This window comes from Odocoileus virginianus, chromosome 3 (genome assembly GCF_023699985.2).
Source record: "Odocoileus virginianus isolate 20LAN1187 ecotype Illinois chromosome 3, Ovbor_1.2, whole genome shotgun sequence".
In the NCBI taxonomy this organism is placed as follows: Eukaryota; Metazoa; Chordata; class Mammalia; order Artiodactyla; family Cervidae; genus Odocoileus; species Odocoileus virginianus.
The window spans coordinates 24,824,411-24,847,387 of NC_069676.1; the positions used below are offsets into that span (position 1 = coordinate 24,824,411).

At 40.9% G+C, this 22,977-nt stretch overlaps 1 protein-coding gene across 5 annotated transcripts in view; it reads right to left on the bottom strand.

The window, feature by feature from the left end:
• Positions 1 to 22,977, bottom strand: part of GRAMD2B (GRAM domain containing 2B) — a 129,554-nt gene that overhangs the window by 71,623 nt on the left and 34,954 nt on the right. The window contains exon 1 of one of the 5 annotated variants that reach the window (XM_070465092.1): positions 13,563 to 13,819. The exons of 3 other annotated variants lie outside the window; for them this stretch is intronic. In XM_070465092.1, the coding sequence (XP_070321193.1) occupies positions 13,563 to 13,645 (83 nt within the window). In that variant the 5' untranslated portion in view covers positions 13,646 to 13,819. Of the gene's footprint in view, positions 1 to 13,562; positions 13,820 to 22,977 lie in introns of those variants that run through there. One more of the 5 variants, XM_070465091.1, reaches the window with a different exon arrangement.

Consider the following 22,977-nt stretch of genomic DNA (forward strand, 5'->3'; position numbering starts at 1 on the left):
TGGAAGTCTCCGTACTGTGGTGCCCCCAATTCAGTGACGAATCTATGTCTGGCGCATGACACTCAACAGTCTCCCAGGGAGCTGTTTGGAGGTAATGAACTATACCATTTCTATTAGCATTTGATAATTATTGGGGAATTTTTATCACATAGTATTGCTTGTGTGTGTGGGGTGTGTGTATGTTCCACCCTCCTCTCCCCAGCCCGAGAGCTCCTAAAACTCTCACTCAGATGCACTGTCTATATCTCAGTCATGCATTCCCAGCACAGAGTACATGATTAAGAATGAGGCACCCACAATGAACAGTTCACTTTATTCCCTGGGTTTTCTATATAAACAGTTTACAAGATATGATTTGGTTAAAAATAATTTGTTATATAAAAATTCTGTTTGCAAATTAAACTGTAAAAGTATCAAAAAAAAAAAAAAAAAGAATGAGGCACCATCTCACACCGGTCAGAATGGCTGCTATCAAAAAGTCTACAAACAATAAATGCTGGAGAGGGTGTGGAGAAAAAGGAACCGTCTTACACTGTTGGTGGGAATGCAAACTAGTACAGCTGCTAGGGAGAACAGTGTGGGGATTCCTTAAAAATCTGGAAATAGAACTGCCATACAACCCAGCAATCCCACTGCTGGGCATACACACCGAGGAAACAAGAATTGAAAGAGACACGTGTACCCCAATGTTCATCACAGCACTGTTTACAATAGCCAGGACATGGAAGCAACCTAGATGTCCATAGGCAGACGAATGGATAAGAAAGCTGTGGTACATATACACAATGGAATATTACTCAGCTATTAAAAAGAACAGATTTGAATCAGTTCTAATGAGGTGGATGAAACTGAAGCCTATTATACAGAGCGAAGTAAGTCAGAAAGAAAAACACCAATACAGTATATTAACGCATATATATGGAATTTAGGAAGATGGTGATGATGACCCTATATGTGAGACAGCAAAAGAGACACAGATGTAAAGAACAGACTGTTGGACTCTGTGGGAGAAGGTGAGGGTGGGATGATTTGAGGGAATAGCATTGAAACATGTATATTATCATATGTGAAACAGATCACCAGTCCAGGTTGGATGCATGAGACAGGTGCTCAGGGCTGGTGCACTGGGATGACCCAGAGGGATGGGATGGGGAGGGAGGTGGGAGGGGGGTTCAGGATGGGGGACATATGTACACCCATGGCTGATTCATGTGAATGTATGGCAAAAACCACCACAATGTTGTGAAGTAATTAGCCTCCAATTAAGATAAATAAAAAAGAAATGCTTGCTTAATTACACTGAATTAGAGATGAGTAGAGATATGTTACATAGAAGTTACCAAACAACAAGAGATTCAAATCAAATCTTAGATATGCTATGATAAGGAATCCATTCCAACTCAAAAGCAAGAAAAAGGAATAACAAAATATGCTTGTTTTTAAGTAGGCTCCAGGATTGGGAGGTAGTAGACAAGTCAGCTCACAAATATTAACCAGCAGGTAACAATTAGAACGGGAAAAAAAAAAGAACAGAAAAATGGAAAGCCTCATGAGCTTCATAGCTAACTGATTGCTATCATATGGGAAAGGCATGAGTCATGCCTTGAATATACCCAGTGCCTTGAATATACCAGTGCCTTGAATATATCAGTGGAAAAGTTCACCTGGTATAAAATGAGGATATGGGGAGTGGACCTGAAAAAAATATAATGTGTATACACATTCCCATAGTGTGTAATGAAGCAGAAGAGAGAACAAGATGATTGTGATAGCTGAACCTTTCACTTCCTTCACTGTCTAAACTCATGGAAATGTTTTTCAAAAGCTGTTTTCCATTATTCGTAGGGCATACTCCTCAAGAAAAAAGTCATCGCCCGTTACATTTGTATCCTCAAAGTATTTTCAAATGCCTATCACATGCCCAAGACCTACATAGGTAGATTATATACACTGAAAAATGATTTTAGAACAGAATAATAAGCAGAACATTTTACTGTTTTCATAATGAGGTTACAAAGTAATAAGCCTAAACTGGGTGTAGAAATTGGTTTGTAAGTCTCATCAGAAATTCCGACTTATTATAGTCACATCTTTTTGGATCAAAAAATGATCTTATCCATAGAATGGTTTAAAGGTGTTTAAACTATTCTTATTCACCAAATTCGGTTTCAGGTTGTTTCCCAAAATTGAATTCATTCTCAAAGAGGATTTGCCAACCTTATGACTATTCAAAGGATGAGCTCCAGGCTCTGAAAGTAACTTCACAAAAACTTCAAAAAGATTCTGTGCAACTGCAGAATTTTTGCAAAAGTTCTGGGTTCCTTTGGCAATTACTTAAAAAAAATTCGCATGTTTTTAAAAACAAAATCAGTCACATTACTTTATAGAAACACTATGTACTTTTGCAAAGAAGAATCTAACCATGGTTTTTCAAAATCGGAATCTGAATGACTGCTATGCAAATCACCATGTGAAGCTGGAACTGAAACAATCAAGTTTCAGGCCTATATAGTCAAGTCTGAGCTCAGATGGAGACAAAAGAATCCAGAAAGGCACCTGTGTCTGACACAGCTCCCAACTGGCAGCTACAGGTGTGCTCTTTACTCTGTCCTCTCTAAGACCGTTAGAAATCCTTTCAGTGTTAGAAGTGTGCAAAGAAAGGAAATGAGTCTTGGTTTTATAGTTGAGAAAGCAGACCTATAAAAGTTAAGAAATCTAAACTGGGCTGCACAGATACCTAATGGGAGCCACTTTGCCTTCTGCATTTTTGCTCTTCCCAACTCTACTGAGTCTGTAGAATTAATGATTTTAGGAGCCTGGCTCAGATTAGACTGCCTATATTTGAATTCTGGCTCCAACATTTCAACAGCTATTATAAACTTGGGCAAGTCACTGTGTTTCTGTTATGCATAAAAATGTGATGGTAACTGTCCCTTCCTTTGTACGTGTCTATATATACAAGTACTTTGAAAAGGGTCTAGCATGTAACAATGATATTATCTCATCTCATCTAAATATATCAACTGCTATATTTGATATACATTTTCTGGAGCTACCTAGTTTCTTCTTTGAAAAAAATCTCAAAAAAAAAAAAAAAAATTCCTGCTCTCTACTCTTTTTTGTATGGGCAAAGGCCCCATCTTCATCTTGGTGACTGCCATGACACTCAGCACAGTGCCCAATACACGGAATTCCTTAATAAATGTCAGCTGACAACATGAGCAAATCTCTCTTGTCCTTCAGTTCAGTTCAGTTCAGTCGCTCAGTCGTGTCCGACTCTCTGCAACCCCATGAATCACAGCACACCAGGCCTCCCTGTCCATTACCAACTCCTGGAGTCCACTCAAACTCATGTCCATCCAGTCGGTGATGCCATCCAGCCATCTCATCCTCTGTCGTCCCCTTTTCCTCCTGCCCCCAATCCCTCCCAGCATCAGGGTCTTTTCCAATGAGTCAACTCTTTGCATGAGGTGGCCAAAGTACTGGAGTTTCAGCTTCAGCATCAATCCTTCCAATGAACACCCAGGACTGATCTCCTTTAGGATGGACTGGTTGGATCTCCTTGCAGTCCAAGGGACTCTCAAAAGTCTTCTCCAACACCATAGTTCAAAAGCATCAATTTTTCGGCGCTCTGGTCCTTATCAACTGTTAAAATACTGCCTTTCTCCTAGCTCATATACCATTTATTACTCTCTCATCTCAGGTTCTGTTGAAAAGTATGACATTTGGTGATTTAAGAATTTGCATTTAGAAAATGTGTTGTGATTCTTTGTATATAAAAATTTCAGAAAAGATTCTGATCAAATCAGGAAAAAGTATAAGCTATCTACCAGGTTCATGTCAAAACTAGTTCAACTTCAGAAGAGAGGAAGGGAAAGAGGGAGGGGAAAAAACATTCTTGACAATTTATACAGGCTCTCAGAGGACCACCTTACATGTTATACAAACATTTAAGTTGTCAGGATCAAATGAGGAATTATTTTCCTATGAATTACAGAAACAGTACAGTGATAATAAAAGCTGTCATGATGAATAGTTTTTCTTCACTATTGACATACAGCAACTCAACTCACAATGCAGCTTTTATAGCTCTACAGATTAGATGTTTCAAAATAATCTGTAGGATCACAAGATAACTGTTTTCAGATAATAATCCTTAACACTAAAAGACACAAAAATTAGAGTATTCTGAGTTCTTCCCATTTTTTTTAATGAGAACAGGTTGGAACTGAACAGGATGGAAGACACAATTTGAAAAATCTAGAAGGTAATAAACATGGATATAATCATAAACCTGATATATACAAACTTTAAGAAAACAGCAACACTTGTATAGAGATTAGCATCTCCATCAGGGAAGGAGAGGCATGTCAGCCACCCAGCTCAGTGCCTGGGATTTCAGCGACAATAATAGCAGAGGTAGAGACAAGGAGAAACATCTCCCAGGAGACAAGGGGGAGATTAGCTAGGTCTGAGGTGAAGTACCATTTGTTTTTTCATCTTTTCAGTATGACTCAATGTTCCTCTCGTCTTTCTAAAGCGCTTCTATTCTCTCCCCAGCTGCTTCCAATTGCCTCCAATGCCACATTTCCATTTCTCCACTTTGGTCTCTGCTCTGCTCACGTCTCGTCACTACTGTGACTTTATCTAGTTGTTCATGAGGTAGTCCGGAGTTCTTGCTGCTTCATTTGACTAGAAGCCTTTCTAGGCTCATCCAGGTAGGACAGAGGCAAAGAAAAGATTAGAAGAAGAGCCGGTAATTTGAGAATGGGTCAGTAGGACATCAACTCTTCCGTCTAACACTCCCAGTCTACCCAGCTAAGGTAAACCTCTGTTCTCATGGATTTATTTATTCATCAATAGTTAAACTGTGTATGTCATCTTGCTTGTGCTCAGTCGCTAAGCTGTGTCTGACTATTTTCAACCTCATGGATTGTAGCCTGCCAGGTTTCTCTGTCCATGGGATTTCCCAGGCAAGAATACTGGAGTGGGGTACCATTTACTTCTCCAGGGGATCTTCCCAACCCAGGGATGGAACCTGTGTCTCCTGCATTGGCAGGCAGGTTCTTTACCTCTGAGCCACCAGAGAAGCCCAGGTCACCTAGATAATTAATTATTCTGCCAAGAAGTTTGGGAAAAGTTGTTCATGAGAATAATGGCTGCTGTTTATTGAGCTCTCTTATGGTGTACAGTCCAGATACCATAGGATCACACTTAATCTTCCTGACAACCTCACGAGGTGCTTCATTGTGCCAAGTACAGCACACTTAAGAGTCATATTGGAAGGTGGATATTCTAAAGAAAAAGAAAAATCAACAAAAAAACTTGACTCTGGCTTTAAATGACAATAGCATAAGAACAAAATCCAAAGGGACTTCCCTGGTGGTCCAGTGGGTTAAGACTCCGTGTTTCCAATGCAAGGGGCACAGGTTCGATCCCTGGTCAAGGAATTAGATCCCACATGCTGAAACTAAAGATTCTGATGCCCCAACTAAAAAAGAGAGCCCGCACGTTGCAACTAAAAGATCTTGCATGCCAGAACGATCAATGATCTCGAGTGCTGCAACTAAGAGCCAGCAGCACAGCCAAATAAATAAATAAAATACATTATATAAAAAAAGAACAAAACCTGAACCCTTGGCAAGTGGTTACCTTTGAGACAAGGAACTGTCAGGTAGAAGAGAGGAGGAATACCTTCACTTAAAGTGATGACCAACCTAGACAGCGTATTAAAAAGCAGAGACGTCACTTTGCCAACAAAGGTCCGTCTAGTCAAGGCTATGGTTTTTCCAGTGGTCATGTATGCATGTGAGAGTTGGACTGTGAAGAAAGCTGAGCGCCGAAGAATTGATGCTTTTGAACTGTGGTGTTGGAGAAGACTCTTGAGAGTCCCTTGGACTGCAAGGAGATCCAACCAGTCCATTCTGAAGGAGATCAGTCCTGGGTGTTCATTGGAAGGATTGATGCTGAAGCTGAAACTCCAGTACTTTGGCCACCTCATGCAAAGAGTTGACTCACTGGAAAAGACCCTGTGCTGGGAGGGATTGGGGGCAGGAGGAGAAGGGGACGACAGAGGATGAGATGGCTGGATGGCATCACCGACTGGATGGACATGAGTTTGAGTAAACTCTGGGAGTTGGTAATGGACAGGGAGGCCTGGTGTGCTGCGGTTCATGGGGTCGCAAAGAGTCGGACATGACTGAGTGACTGAAATGAACTGATACTGTTTTAATTTTCTAGCTTTTAAATATGTTAGCACGTATGGGGGAACATTATAGTCTCATTTAAAAATTTCTTCTTTGTCAATTTCACCATTAAAAATAACCCAGTAATAAATGTTACATGCAAAATTTTAAGAGATTGTAAAAACAGGACCCAAGTATGACAGCCTGAGTTATCTTTTTAACATTGCAGTTTGGCGGAGTTTTCAAAATTGTAAGTATTAATGTCACTCAGTTAACAATGCAACAGATATCTGTTATGTTATTAGGTGTAAGGTACTGATGTATCTTTAAGGGGCCTACAGTCTTGTTTCCCTGCTATGTGAAAGCACTTACTCTTAAATCTATACCACGGGCCCTCATACACTGCTAGTGGGCATGTAAAATGGTATAGCTGCTTCGGAAAACAGTTTGCCAGTTCCTCAAAAAGTTAAAACATAGAGTTACAATATGATCCAGTAATCACACTTCTAGGTATATGCTTGAGAGAAATGAAAACATATATCCACAAAAAGACTTTCACACAAATATTCAAGGCAGCATTACACATTATGTTCATGAACAGGTGGACATACAGACAAATGGTCTATCCACCATAGTGGAATACTGTTCGGCAATGAAAAGGAATGGGCCACTGACATACACTACTTCATGGATGAACCTTAAAAACATGATAGTAAGTGAAAGAAGACAGATACAAGAGATCACATATTATAGATGACTCCATTTGTATGAAAAGCTCAGAAACAGGAAATTTAGAGAGACAGAAAATAGTGGGGCTGGGGATGAATTTTGACTATTTTTAAAATTACAGTTTATCTCATACTAATGGGAGTTAGTATAAATGGGCCCAACAGATCTTAAAGGGGAAGTGTGTGAAAATGTTCTAAAACCTGTATAGTGATGGTGCACCACTCAGTAAAGTTATTAAAAGTCACTGAATTGTCTATTTAAAACAGGTAAATTTTATGATGTGTAAAATATGCCTTAATAAAGCTGTTAAAAATCACCAGCATCTTTGGTCATCATGTCCCATCGTGAATGTGGGAACCTCTGGTATGTGTGGAGTGACCAATGAGAACATATTAACTAGTTTATTAATAAATTAGGGACTGGAGTTTAAGTTGGTTCTGCTTCTCTTCTAAGGATAAATAATCAAATTTAGGCATAGATAAAAATACCCTCTTTTCTTTAAGGAGGAAGAAGTCACTTTAAGTCATTGAAGTGGCTGTGGAGAAGTTTTTCTCGAGGACCTGTGCTTTATGGCACTTGAAAATGTGTAAAATGCCCAAAGCTGGGCACTTAAAGAATGAGGAAGATGCTGAAGGACAAGTCTACTGAAGTTTAGCAAGTGGAAACAATTCAGCAGTTTAATGATGAGGAGCCACGAGGCAGAGCTTCCTCACATGCATCTCTTACAAGTGTCCTATATTAATAAATCTATTAATATTGCTTGCCTAGCAAAGGAAAAAAAAACTGAGGAGCCATGAAAGAAAAGCTCAGAAGCAGGACGCAGGATGTATAAGTCAACGGGTCAGAAAGAAATGCACTAACAGATGCATGCGTGTGTGTGTGTGTGCCCAGTCTTGTCCGATTCTGTGACGCCGTGGCAAGAATATTGGAGTGGGTTTCCATTTCCTTCTCCAGGGGATCTTCTTAACCCAGGGATCCAATCCACGTCTCTTGTGTATCCTGCATTGGCAGGTGGATTCTCTACCCCTGAGCCACCTGCAAAGCCCTGATAGTAGATGGGAGAACACCAAATCAGTAAGCAACACGGAAATGAGCCAGCAGGCCACTGAAGAGTCACAGTGTGGGATCCTTTTAGCATAAAGTAAAAGCCAAAATGCCATGTTGGATTCATGGAACTGTTGAGTGGCTATCGTGAGTGCCAAATAAGTTTAGTTGATGAACAGAGGCTTATTTAACAGGACACTGGTACCTGCGACTGTTAGAGCTAGGCCTTTTGAATTTTGACTATTTTGTTTAAGTACATTTTATGTCACCCTTCCATCCCACCCCATAGCATGTTCCAGATCTTCATCAGCAAGCATTACCACATGGCTTATGGAACCCTAACCACTTCAGGAACTAGGTGAAATGAGTTTCTGACGTTTCCCAGCTAAACCTCAAAGTAAACCTGACTTTATCTTATTTATTTTTCGCCATGCCATGGGGTTTGTCAGATGTTTCCCCGACCAGGGACTGAACCTGCGCTCTGGGGCAGTAGAAGCTTGGAGTTCCAATCACTGGACTGCCAGGGAATTCCCACAGCTGACTTTATTACTCTTTATATAACAAAGCTTGGAGGTGCTAAGTAACTCTCCAGGGTCACACTCCTAGGAGACAAGAAAGTCATTTTTCAAGTCCTCGTCTTCGAGAGCCTGCGTTCCTAATCTTTTTCTGTACTTCCTTGACAAATCGGCAATTTCTAGTGACATTTAGCCATGGAGCTGATTTGGGTCATTAAATTTCTTTTCAAAACAGTTCAAACTAGAGCACTGTTTATTTTTCTCCATTTTTTCAAACTCTTCAATTAAGCACTGCACCTCAGTATAATTTAAATATTTTCTAATATGTTATAATTTTTCCTCTTATCCAGAAGTTTATATTAAAAAGTACCCTAGATAACCTGTCATAGTTACCTGAAAATTAGAATTAAAAAAGAAAAAAAATATACACACCTATGGGAAGATATATAATATACAGATAATTATAGAGATTTTCTTACTAAGTAGTCACTTTAAAAGTTTGGAGTTAAGAAAGCACTAAGAAATCAAGCTATACTCAATAAGTATTCATCTTTACTCCTATTGCTTCCAATGCAAGATCAAGCCCTGACTGCAACCCTTATTCTCTTTGTCAAGTACCCACAAAGACAGTGTAATTGGAAGATAAATGCCTTCACTACAGGTAATTTATTTTTACTTGAATTCACTATTTAAAGTATATCTCACAAATAATTATTATTTCTTGACAATCCCAGAGAACTTCCTTTTAAGGTAAAAATGCTTATATTGCATGCTTCCCTGGTAGCTCAGAGGTTAAAGAGTCTGCCTGCAATGCGGGCAGGTTCGATCCCTGGGTCGGGAAGATCCCCTGGAGAAGGAAAGTGGCAACCCACTCCAGTATTCTCACCTGGAGAATCTCAAGGACAGAGGAGCCTGGTAGGCTACAGTCCACAGGGTTGCAAAGAGTCAGACACGACTGAGCGACTTCTTTCACTTTTTCTTTCATTTATTTACCTTCTCTTTCTCCACATATAAGAAACTGAATAAATTTCTAGAATTGTTATGTCCTAAGGTATTAAAGCTTAAATGTTTAAAATTCAAACTGCAGGGACACCCTGGTGGTACAGTATTTAAGAATTCACCTGTCAATGCAGGGGACACAGGTTAGAGCCCTGCTCGGGGAGAATCCCACATGCCAAGGGGCAGCTAAGCCCACTGCTTTAGAGCCTGTGCTCTGCAACAAGAGAAACCATTACTGCAATGAGAAGCCTGCAGATTGCAAGTAGGGAGTAGCCCCTGCACGCCATAAGTAGAGAAAGACCGCACGCAGCAACAAAGACCCAGTGCAGCCAAAAATAAATCAATAGCTGTGTACTAAAAAAATCAGTATTAAAAAAAGCAAACTGTATTACAAGTATATGTTATATGTGATGTAATTCATTATTTGAAATATGAATCAACTGCCCAGAATTATGTATTAGATTTAGATACTTTTCGAAATTCATTAAAAGTAACTAGGCCATTACTAAATTAGATCCATCAGAGACTTTAAGAAATAAAAGTGTATCTAAAAATGTTAGTCTATGTTAGAAATATCTATGTATTGTGAACATGAAAGAAATCAAGGATGAAAAAGATAAAGCAGAGAAAAACTAGGCTCTCAAAAAGAAATATGCAGCGAAAACTACCAATTTTTGGTTAAAAAAAGGGGGGGTGATATTTTTTAAGTCAAATATGTGCTTTGGTGGTAAGTAAATGTGCAGCCTAACTTCTAGCACAAAGATGAATAAATAAGCCACAGCTCTCAGGCAAGTAAAGGTATCTAAAAATTCTCCTGCTACTGAAAGAAAATTTGATTAAAAGTGTAATTTCCCCTGAGAGAGTCAAACTGAAAGCATATTACATACCTTAAGTAGGTGGGATGGGTCTCAGTCTTCATAGCTCATCAAGAAATAGTTACTGAAAGTGATTATTTGCCAAGTTCTTTGAGAAATTCAATACAAAAAAAAAATGTGACTGGAGTTTTCAATTTATTTGGGACAGTTAACTAAGGTACACTGGACTAGTGTCTGAATTAATATATGTTAACAAAATAGTACTCTGTACATACTAAATGTTATGCAAACATTACCTATTAATAAAAAGTAATAACAGTAGCAGCTCACGTCTCTGGGCTGACCACATACATACAAAATGAGCACTGGTGAGAAAGAGGAGAGTGTGACCAGTGATGAGATGGCTGGATGGCATCACCGACTCGATGGACATGAGTTTGAGTAAACTCCGGGAGTTGGTGATGGACAGGGAGGCCTGGCGTGCTGCGATTCATGGGGTTGCAGAGTCGGACACAACTGAGCGACTGAACTGAACTGAACTGCCTGCCTAGTTACTTCTCAGAGTTTCAACGTTACTACTTAAAAATGGCCATAATCATAGTGTCAATCTGAATTTGTATGAAAATGAATGCGAAGTTCTGAGCACATGGCCTGTAACATAGCAGGCATTCTCCATAATTGGCATCTATTATTAATTAAGAGGCTAAGGTCTTAGGTGATGAGGCCCATGTGGGTGAAGTTACAGATGTAGACTGGGGAGGGAGCAAGCCATTCTAACATGCTTGAAAAAAATGTCCCTTGGGACACCAGATTTCAACAACTTGGAGTTTAGTGATAATTAATCTAAAATGGGAAATTCAAAACAGAGAAGTTAGACTGAGTTTCCAAGCATAAAAATGTCACTATGATTTCAAATATGGAATTATCACACCAATATATCACTGTGATAATATATCTACCTATGTCTTTAAATGACATTTATTCTGTTACCCAAGCAAGAGGTTAAGAGGTCAGAATAAAATGGTGTCTAAAATCTTAGACTGAATCACAAGTGACTTCAGTGGGTCTAGGAATTACCACTCTGTTGGGAAAAGCAAACCAAAAGACCAATAAACCAAGGACTGCCAAATGGATAAACATCCTAACTGTGGAGAAGATTCAGTTGTAGGCCAAACTTTTTATAGATTCTTTTGTGTTTAATGGTAATATACATATGTGCCTCCCCTCAATGCTACTCTTGGAGTTACAGAGGTATGGATACTAAATCATATTCATTCTTTTATTCCCCACCATTATTGAAGAAATAGTAAGTATTCCAATATTTATAGAACTGAAATGAACTTGTAAAATGGAATGTTCCAAATGAAGGGGCTGGCCATTTGGGGCCTTGAGCTTCAGTGCTGTTGTGCTTATATTCTACACAATTATTTTCTCAATATCTAAAGTGTTTTAATTTAACTAGTCTAAATAGCAGATATTTGGTCTATAATAGACCTTTTCAATCAATCAAAATGAACTCCTTGACTGAGTACCTAAAGGACTGGGAATGTGACAACTTAAAACTTAAGATCTGTGGGGCAGACTTGACTCATTCTCCTTGTGTAGCTGGAAATAAATACTGCCTTTGGATGAGTTCTGAATTAGGAGTTTAGAGTTCCAATCTTCCCTGTGCCAATTACCACCTCAGACATCTATGAAATGATGACACCTCTTATTCAGGGAAGTAAAGTTTATAAAAGAATGACTAAGTACAAAAGAAATATATGTCAGTTGCTAGTTCATCTTTTTCTTGGGTTTGAATTATTAGTATAAAATAAGGATTTTATTTTGGGGCGAGGAAACAAGAATATGTTGTGAGAGTTATACCTACAGGAATTTTTCCTCAATCATCTTTCTTCAATCAGTAGAGAGGAAAGACAATCAGCTTAAGTTGATGAAGATGAGGGAAAAATATAAGAGAAGCCAAAGAAAGCAGACATTGGAAGAGAATGTGACCAAAGCTTTTGAAACCACAAATCAAAGCAGTGAATAAAAGCTATTCTTTTTTCTAAAAGGTCAGCTCAAACTTCAATAAATGGGTGGAATATGCTTTTGCAAATGCACATGTTTATGTTGAACCAGGCTGTGTTTTTACAAAACCAGTAAGTGCTGAAATAATGAATGACGGGGATTGAATTTTTAAAAGCTTTTCTCTTTTGTTTTTGGATTGAACCTTTACTATTAAAAAGTGTGTCATCTTTTTATACTAGTATCAATAAAGCATTTTAGATACCCAACAGCTTAGTACCATAAAAAGTAAAACTAGGCTTATTTAGATATTTACTTTACTCTCACTTAATGTTATAGTGATGTAGAAAATAAGCAAATGAAGATTCTTCTCCTTTTTAAAAGAGTTTGGGAATAACAATCATACAACAACCATACTTCTGGACTTTTTTTTAAGTACACAAGATAAATGTTGTTACAGGAAGCCAATCCTTGTGATCAAATATTTGCATTTTCAGTTTCTTAAACCAGAAGACTTTATAGGTCAAACAATGTGCAAATCCTATTCCCCACACGAGTCCTCTAAGAGGTCAGTCACCGTCCAATATTTGCTGTGTTTCGTTATACTTTCATTGTGGGTCCCCACCCCACCCCCGCATCCTCCCTTTTTATACACTTTTAAAAAGTGTGTAACAAGTTTGTGTTACATATCCAACAAAGGCAGGCAGTCTTTGAGGGGGGGAAATAAAATGTGTTTCGTTTTCCACTACTTTTGCGGTCTCTAGAGGGTAAACAGGGAAGGGGATGAGGGAAAAACACCCTCACGTCCGAATCAGAAGGACAAAATACGCATCGTTGTGAAGCTACCGACGAGATGCCATCTACGGGACAGCCCCATCTTCACACGCGTCAGTAAGAAGTAAGACAATTAGAATAAATGTGAAGCGCTGTTTCTCGACTTGGCTTGGAGATCTGAAAGTTCGCCGCAGACCCCCCCTCGGGATTTATAAAACACCAACCGTGCTTTCTGCTCAAATAATTCCCAGCCCCGCGGGAACGCATGCTGCAGTGCATTCCAGAAAACTCTGCCGTGCCTACATTCGCTACTATAGAATCGGGGGCAAAAAAAAAAAAAAAAAGAGACCGGGCGCCACAGAAAGAGTTCAAGCACAAATGTGTCCACGTTTAAAGCTCCAGAAAGCCGTGTCCACTTCCAACTCGCCCCTGGCGGAGAAGTTTGGGGAGCGCGCGTTCTCCCGCCCCGGCTGGGTCCAGCGGAGGATACTTACTGGGCTGAGCCAACTTTGCTCTCCCTCTTCCCGAGCACTTTGGCAGACTTGGTGTCGTCCACATCTTGCTGTAGTTCGGTCATCAGGGCCACGTCTGGAGGGCACCTTCACACAGCCTCCTCCTCCCCGCGTCCCCGGCTCCCGCCGTCCGGGTTGCAGGCCCCGCGAGCCCGCCGCGCCCTCCCCTGCGCCCCGGGCCGCCGGGTGCATCCGGGCCGCCCGCGCCGGGGGCCGCCGACCTGGACACGTTCGGGCCGGCGCGATTGGTCCGGGCGAGAGGGGCCGAGCCGGGAGGGAGGGAAGGGGAGGGTCGAAGCGAAGTGACAGCCTCTTCTCCCAACCCAGGAGGCCGGGGAAGAGAAAAAGGAAACCTGTAGAACTCGTCTTTCTGGGAGAGGAAGCTAATTGGCCAAGCAGGTGAAACATTTGCCTAACCCGGCGCTCTATAAGTAGGCTCCTAGTAAACCGGACCTTTTTCTTTTCTTTCCCATCTAGACTGTAACTACGGAGGTTGAACAGTGGGCACCCCACTGTAGATACAGGAAACCACAGGGCTTTCCGCGCACGGATGCGCTGGGTGGGCTGGCCTGTTCCCCAGCCCAAATTATTCAAGCAGGGTGTAGCCTCTTTGAGGACTGCCTGACCAGAGCTTAAGCAATAGGTCGGTCGTGTAACAGAGGTGATATGAGCTGGTTGCCTGGTTAACCCTTCCTAGATGATGAAGGCAGAGGGGAGCAGGGAGAAGCAGCCATCACAATCTCACCAGCAACTTGCCTACTATGCGGCCAGCCAATGAAACGAAGGCCTCTTCTTCCCCATCTTGCTGATTCTGCTTGAAGTTTTGTATTTGGAGCATCCACTTACTCGTTTAAGGAACTTTGAGAGCTACCGTGTTCCAGGCATTATTCTAAACATCCACTTAGTAGTGAGGGGGAAGAAGTTTCCTCTGCCCTTCTAGGTTCTTCTGGCTAGTTGAAGAATTACACTGAAGTGAGACAGATTAACAGGATAAGGTCAAATTTAACTACCTGCGTTCAGGGGATTGCCCAACCATATGAGACCCAAGGACAAGTTAGGCAATTGAGGCTTATGAGCCACCTGAGAAAAGAGAATGGGGCAGGCAGGGATTTGGGACTTACAAGTGTCGACTGAAACAAAACAAAACAAAAAAAAACCCTGCACAACCTAAAAGTTGAGAACTATGTTCTATTTGGCAGATTTAAGCCCAACAGACAGCCTTTCAGATAGTACTAAAGGACTGTCCTCAAGTAAGGGAAGAGCCAGGATATATAGGAGTTTTGGCAACAAAAACCTTAAAAGATGACTATTAATCAAAGAATAATCAAGCTTCCCAGGTGGCACTAGTGGTAAAGAACCCGCCTGCCAATACAGGAAACCTAAGAGAGGTGGATTCCATCTCTGGGTGGGGAAGATCCCCTGGAGGAGGACATGGCAATGCACTTCAGTATTCTTGCCTGGAGAATGCCAAGGACAGAGGAGCCTGTCAGGCTACAGATAGAGTGGCAAAGAGTTGGACACAACTGAAGTGCCTTAGCATGCAAAGAAAAAACAGACATCTCAGTTAATGAGTTTAGCACTTTTCTATGTATGAGGAGATGCAAGATTCTGTATTTATTGAAATCGTTCCTTGATATCCACCTTAACTGTCTAGGGCCAGTGTCCTTTTTTTCCATCCTAAATCCCATCAGGGTGCACAGTTGTGGGTGCCATGTGGTTGATGACTTAATGGGGCTGTAATATCTGGTGTTTACTGATACGGCAGGCAACATTCTTATCCACAAAAGGGAAGGAAGGCCATTCACAGAATGATGAAAATGAGCAAATGTTTGATAAAATGTTTGCTGGGCCATACAGAAACAATGGAACACAGAGAGGAATTTTAACAAACAGACTCTGCTTAGGTTCCTCCCTGTATACACACCTAGTTTGTATTATACTGTAGTAATCTACAGTGACAAGTCCCTTCCTGGATCAGGTCTTCTAGCTAAATATTTTTTTTGGCAGTTAAGAGGAGAGGTCAAAGATTCTTCTCCAATCTTTTGAGCCTTGATTATTTTTAGCTTGAAATAATCTGCATGCCAAATGGATACATTTCAAGATGACAAATTTTGCTCCACTACATTAGCAAATAAGGTATGTGTTGGTAGATTTCTGATCTACTACAGAGTAGTTAGGAATAAGAAAAACTAATATAAAACCTTATTGTTGGAGGTTTAACTTTATGGCTGGGAAAAAAAATGACTGACTCTATGCCCTGGGGCTGCTTTCAATTTTTCTTTTAAAAATGATTTAGATTTAAGAATAATTACAAAGAATAGGCAACCATATCATTTATTTGTGGAGGAAAAATGTCGCCTGTCAACAAGCCACTGGAGCTACCCACAGCTGTGTACCCTGAGGGGATTCATGATGGAGAAAAACAAGATACTGGCCCTAGACATCAAAGGTATTATTTCAATAAACCCAGATTCTTGCCCCTTCCCTTACATAGAAAAATGCTAAATTTATTAATTTGAAGTTTCTGGCTTTCTTTAACGGTAATCTTTTGGCTCAACTACCTGTATTGTTAGGGCTTTGCTTTTGTTTTTTGCAAAAACTCTATAACCTGGCTCCCTCCTTACCTCTTTGGAACAGTCCCTCAGAGCAATCTGAGAAACTGTCTACCAGTTTGTGGAATACAATATAATTCTCAACTTTTAGGTTGTGCATTTTTTTCAGCCAACAGTGTGTGTGTGTGTGTGTGTGTGTGTGTGTGTGTGTGTGTATAAAAACCAAAACCTACCCTTCTAAATAACCCCAAACATTTTGAAAGTGAAAGTTCTTTCTGAAGTTTCCCTATTCCCTCTATGTTTAGTAGCTGAGAGGACAAAAGCATCTTTTTGTGACCTTCTTGCTCCAAAAATGACTCTCATGACACTTGAAAAGTAAGTGAAAGAAAAAAGTTTACAGAAATTCCATTTGAGTTGGCTTGGTCAGATCTGTCTCCCTGTTTTTTTCCTACCTGACCACCACTGACCCTCTGGCTGCACAAGTCTGGCTGGGCAGGGTGGGGAAGGCTCTGGGTGACCCAGAGGCTTGGAGATATTACTGATGCCTTCAGGCTCCCAGTCCCTTCTCTAATTCACCATAGTACTTGGGATGGGAGTGGACTTAGAATATAGTGGAAGTTGTCACCATCCCAAACTCTGGGTAGTGGCTCTCATTAAAACTCAGGTGTACTTCAAGCCACCCTCACTGCAGGATTCAGATCAGAAGTGACTTTTTGGCCCCCTAAGTAATTGTTTTTATTGCTGTCAAAGCTATGTAACATAATATTTTAAGCATTGGTAAGTGTACAATTTAGGGACATTACATTCATGATATATGTAACCATCACCACTATCTAGACCCAAAACTTAAAAAAATGACCCCAACATAACTATATCCATTCAACAATAATCCCTCCATCCCACCTTCTCCCAGGCCTTGGTAACCTCTATTCTATCTTCTGTCGCTATGAATTTCTCTATTCTGGGGCCTTCATGAAAGTGGAATCAGACATTTTTCCTTCTGTGTGTGCTTTATTTCATGAAGCATAATGTTTCCGGGTCTATCCAAGTTGTCACATTTATTTGTACTTTATTCTCTTTTTTATTGTTGTTAAATAATATTTGTGTATGTATATTCCACACTTGTTTACTCATTCATCCCTGGAACACTTGGATTGTTTCTACCTTTTGGCTATTGTGAATAATTCTGGAATGAACACTGATGTAAAAATATTTGTTTGAGTCCCTACTTTCAATTCTTTTGGGTATATACCTAGGAGTGAAATGCTGGGTCTTTTGGGTAGTTCTAGGTTCAACCTTTTCAGAAACCATGGTCAGATCTCTTCTGATACATGAGTAAGAGCAAATGTTCATAATTTCCCCACACAGGCTTACAGTTGAACTAAGGAACACTCAGTTGCCCTGAAATGTGTTCCTCAGTGCCTGAGATGAGGAATTCTAGAAGTGTGATCTTAAGTGAGAAAGGGAGAGAAAGGTGGGGATGGGGGAGGGATTTGAGGAGGAGCAGGTGGGTGTTCATTGGAAGGACTGATGCTGAAGCAGAAACTCCAGTACTTTGGCCACCTCATGCGAAGTGTTGACTCATTGGAAAAGACCCTGATGCTGGGAGGGGTTGGGGGCAGGAGGAGAAGGGGTCGACAGAGGATGAGATGGATGGATGGCATCACCGACTCGATGGGCATGAGTCTGAGTAAACTCTGGGAGTTGGTGATGGACAGGGAGGCCTGGCGTGCTGCAATTCACGGAGTCACAAAGAGCTGGACATGACTGAGCGACTGAGCTGAGCTAGGCTGAGGTGGGGAAAAATAGTTAATAGCACTTTCGTAGAGTGGGGAGGAATTAGAAAGGAGCTAGGGGGACTTCCCTGGTGGTCCAGTGGCTAAGACTCCCTGCTCTCAGTGCAAGGGGCCTGGGTTTGATCTCTGATCAGGCAACTAGATCCTAGATCCCACAACAAAGATCCTGTGTGCTGCAACTAAGACCTGGTGAAGCCAAATGAATTTTTAAAAAAGAAAGGAGCTAGTAAATGACATTATTATACTTAGTGGCATTTGATTAAGTGTAAGAGATGCTGTCAAACAGTTTCATAATTTGTTTATTCTGGGAGTTGTTCTATAATAGGGCTTCCCTGGTGCCTCAGTGGTAAAGAATCCTCCTGCCAATGCAGGAGACCCAGGTTTGATTCCTGGATCAGGAAGATGCCCTGGAGAAGGAAATGACAGATCATTCCTGTATTCTTGCCTGGGGAATACCATGGACAAAGGAGCCTGGTGGGTTACAGTCCAGGGTGTCACAAAGAGCTGGACACAACTGAGCAACTGAGCATGCACAGCAGTGAAACAATAGGGGAAACTTAATTTTAGTGTAATAAAATAGACATAAGATTATGTCTAAAATACATTTTGGGGTACTCTTTCATTTCACACCAGTAAAAAAAAAAAGCTCTACCCTCTATTTTCCTTCCTACAAGCCTCTGGGAACAAAATTTCTTGTTTCTGACATCAAAGAAAAATTCTAGCTGATACTTTTTCCAGGTGTTGAAGCAGTTCTAGCAGAAAATGCCTAACCCATTACCTTTCAGGATATAGGGGTTTCCATTCAACAGCTTAGAATATTGTGAACAGAGAATATTGCCTGACATTTCCTAAACAAAGTATGTTGCCCATCATCCCTTTTCTACAAGGATCAAGCCATTAGCCACTCCAGGTACCCATAGATGGTGTACCCTTTATCCTGGAATTCAGGATAAAGAAAACCAGGAAGGTTTTTTGCACTTTGGATACTGGTCTTAGATACTAGATAGTTAAGATGCATACATATCTAAGGAATACTTTTAATGAACTGAGTCTTATAGCCTCCCACACATAGAAAAACATTAAAAACATTGAGATGTCTATTCTTTGTGAATAGCAGTGATTTTTTGACATTTGACTGCATTTTTTTCCCCCAGCAAAAAACTCGTATATATCCTGGCTCCTCTGTTACCTCCTCTGTCTCTCTTTGCTATGAGAGACTGTCTCCTGGGACATAGTCCTCAGTAAGATCCTCAAATAAAACTCAACTCGAAACTCTCAAGTTGTGCAGTTTTTCTTCCGTTAAATATTGATCAGATTGTGGTCTGCTTTTAACATGATCAGATACACTGGACATCTGTCCATAGTCTTGGGGCAGAATTCAAATGTGAGTTTGGAGATTTGAGTGGCTATTTGGTTGCAATGTATGGTCAAGTAGTTGTCTTATTTACAACACAGTGCAGGGTATGTAATTATTAGCCAATATAAGCACATGTAAATTGTCATCACTTGCCTACAATTTTATGCATATTGTCTGATGACGTATGTCTTAGAGGATGTTGATGCTCTTATCAATATGCAACCTGGAAGTGCTGTAATAATTTAACTATGCATAGTATTTAATATACATCACAAGTCAAATAATTTTAGGAACTCTCTTCAGACCATTCCTGTTTTCAATTTAAAGTCACTATGCAGAAGAGAAAATGGGAAAAAATTGAGAGAGTTCAGAGGAGCGCTAGTACAGTGACACTGAAAAACTTAATTATATGACTTCTTAAAAAAGTTATATGAAAGTTGAGAAGCATTATGTGAAGAGGAACTTTACTGAGTGATTGTTGTCAAAAATGAAGGAAAGTTTCCTAATGAATACCCTCATTAAACGTTGGAGTGGGAATATATAAGTAGGCTATGAAATCTCCTACTGTAGAGGCCTTTGAAAATATTAAAAAAATCAAACAGAATGGGACTTCCCTGGTGGTACAGTGAAGAGAAATCCACCTGTCCATGTAGGGGACACACATTTGATCCCTGGCCTGGGAAGAACCCACATGCCAAAGAGCAACTAAAGCCTTTGTGCCACAACTACTGAGTCTGAGCTCTGCGGTCTGAGAGCCGCAACTACTGAGCCTGATGCTGAGACTACTGAAGCCTGTGTGCCCGGAGCCTGTGCTCCGTGATAAAAGCCACAGCAATGAGAAGTCTGTGACCACAGCAAGGAATAGCCCCTTTCTCACTGCAACTGGAGAAAGCCTGCACACATAAGTGAAGACCCAGTGGAACCAAAAATAAATGAGTTAATTAGTTTAAAAAATCAAATAGAATGATTTTAAGCCAGTATTTCCCAAGCCAAGTTATACTGCAGATGGGGAAATTTGAAATACTCTATTTCTTTCTCTAAGGATGAGGCAAGAACTAAGTTTAGCACCTGTATTGAAATGAATAGGCAAGATCATAAGGGCTTACTGTTCTAGGGGCAGATAGTGGTTGGGAAAAACTAGTATAAATCTGTTTCTATGAGAAAGCAGAAGCAATAACAAAACTCTTCTAGCTCAGTACTCTCTTTTTAAATTGAAAAAAAAAAAAGGAGAGGTCTTCCCCAGTGGTCTAGTGACTAAGACTGCACTCTTATGCAGGAGGTCAAGGTTGATAGTGGTCAGGGAACTAGATCCCACATGCCACAACAAAAGATTACGAATGCTGCAGCTGAAAGATTCCATGTGCTGCAACTAAGACCCAGTGCAGCCAAATAAACAAGCAATAATAAATAAACACTTATATAAATAAAAAATAAAGTAACACCTTTAAACAATAAATTAAAATCTACCCTGAAGTTATGTGTCTATTTTCTGTGTGATAAATGCTAAAAATCACAACATGTAAAGTGAGGAGGCCTCTGAGACCACCCCGTATAGTGCTTTTCATACTGGGTTCTGGCGGACTGGTGAGGGGGGGAGCTGGCATTTGAACTTGGGTCTTCTGACTCCAGTCTCTACTTCTGACCACTGCTCCAATATATAGCCTGTCCTGCTTCCAACAGAACTCTTCTACTTGTATCTCTTTCATTGATTTCTGTTTTGTGTTAGTTTCAGTTGGAGGGAGGGGGGAAAGGGTTGTCTATCACACACTATCCAGAGTTAAAAATCAAACCCCCCACTGTAATTTTTCATATAAGAGGAGAGTGAAAAAGTTGGCTTAAAACTCAACATTCAGAAAACGAAGATCATGGCATCTGGCCCCATCACTTCATGGCAAAAAGATGGGGAAACAATGGAAACAGTGACAGAATTTATTTTCTTGGGCTCCAAAATCACTGCAGATGGTGACTGCTGCCATAAAATTAAAAGATGCTTGCTCCTTGGAAGAAAAGCTATGACCAACCTAGACAGCATATTAAAAAGCAGAGACATAACTTTGCCAACAAAGGCCTGTCTAGTCAAGGCTATAGTTTTTCCAGTAGTCATGTATAGATGTGATAGTTGGACTATAAAGAAAGCTGAGTGCTGAAGAACTGATGCTTTTGAACTGTGGTGTTGGAGAAGACTCTTGAGAGTCCCTCGGACTGTAAGGAGATCCAACCAGTCCATCCTAAAGGAAATCAGTCCTGAATATTCATTGGAAGGAGTGATGCTGAAGCTGAAACTCCAATACTTTGGCCACCTGATGTGAAGAACTAACTCTTTTGAGAAGACCCTGATGCTGGGAAAGATTGAAGGTGGGAGGAGATGGTTGAATGGTATCACCGACTCAATGGACATGAGTTTGAGTAAGCTTTGTGAGTTGGTGATGGACAGGGAGGCCTGGTGTGCTGCAGTCCATGGGGTCGCAAAGAGTTGGACGCGACTGAGCAACTGAACTGAACTGAACTGATGATTTTTTTCAGAGCTTGAGCTTTGGAGAGTTTAGTGACTTACCCAGAATTACAGTGGTCCCATGAGTATGAAGAACCATCTTTTCTGACTTCCAGTGGGTTCTTATAAAGGAGAATAAGACAGTGAACAGTGCAAACAAAGCTTGTTAATGGCAGAGACACTTGCCTTATTAAAGAGTGGGGGGTGGGCAAAGCCCAAGGACCCTTAGACATATGTTATGCTTACAGGGAACATAATGTATGATTCCAGAGCTATCTTTTTTTTAATATAATTCAAAAATTTTTCTTTATTGATTAATTTTGGCTGTGCTGGGTCTTCGTTGCTGCACAGGTTTTCTCTAGTTGTGGTGAGTGGGGGCTACTCTCTAGTTACCATGGACAGGCTTCTCACCGTGGTGGTTACCCTTGTTGTGGAGCATGGGCTCCAGGGCGCACGGGCTTCAGTAGTTGTGGCGCACAGGCTCAATAGTTGTAGCACATGGGCTTAGCTGCTCCGCGGCTTGTGGGATTGTCCCCGATCAGGGATTGAACCCTTGTCTCCTGCATTGACAGGTGGGTTCTTTATTACTGAGCCACCATGGAAGTCATGAAGCTAGCTTTGGTGGCTGCATTTCACAGTTATCTGCAATTACTGCTGCATAACTAACCACCTCAAAGCTTGGTGGCTTAAAACAATATATATTATTTTCTCTTATGGTTCAGTATACTGATGGAGCTCAGCCGGCTAGTTCCCATTTGGGGGCTCTCATGCAGATGCAGTTGGATGCCCTCAGGGTTGGAGACATTTGAAGGCTCAGCTGATGGACGTGCGCTCTCATATCCATGCTTCAACTGAGATAGGTGAAACAACTGGGGACTAGCTGAATATTTGAGTCTCTCTGCATGGCCCTCCACGTGGCTAGATTGGGCTTCCTTACACATGGAAGTCCCAATATAGTTGGACTTCTAAACTTGGGGGTTGGCTTCCTCCAGAATATGTGTTCCATGATACCAAGATGGAATCTGCAAGGCTTCCTATGTGATAGCCTGGGACATCAGGTGTCTTCACCTCTGCCACATTCTGTTGGTCACAGATGAGGCACAGTGCCAGCTCAGGTTCAAGGCAAAAGAACTACCCAAGACTGTTTTACATATGAAGATCAAGGAAGCCTCTGTGACAGGTGACATCTCTGCTGAGGCTG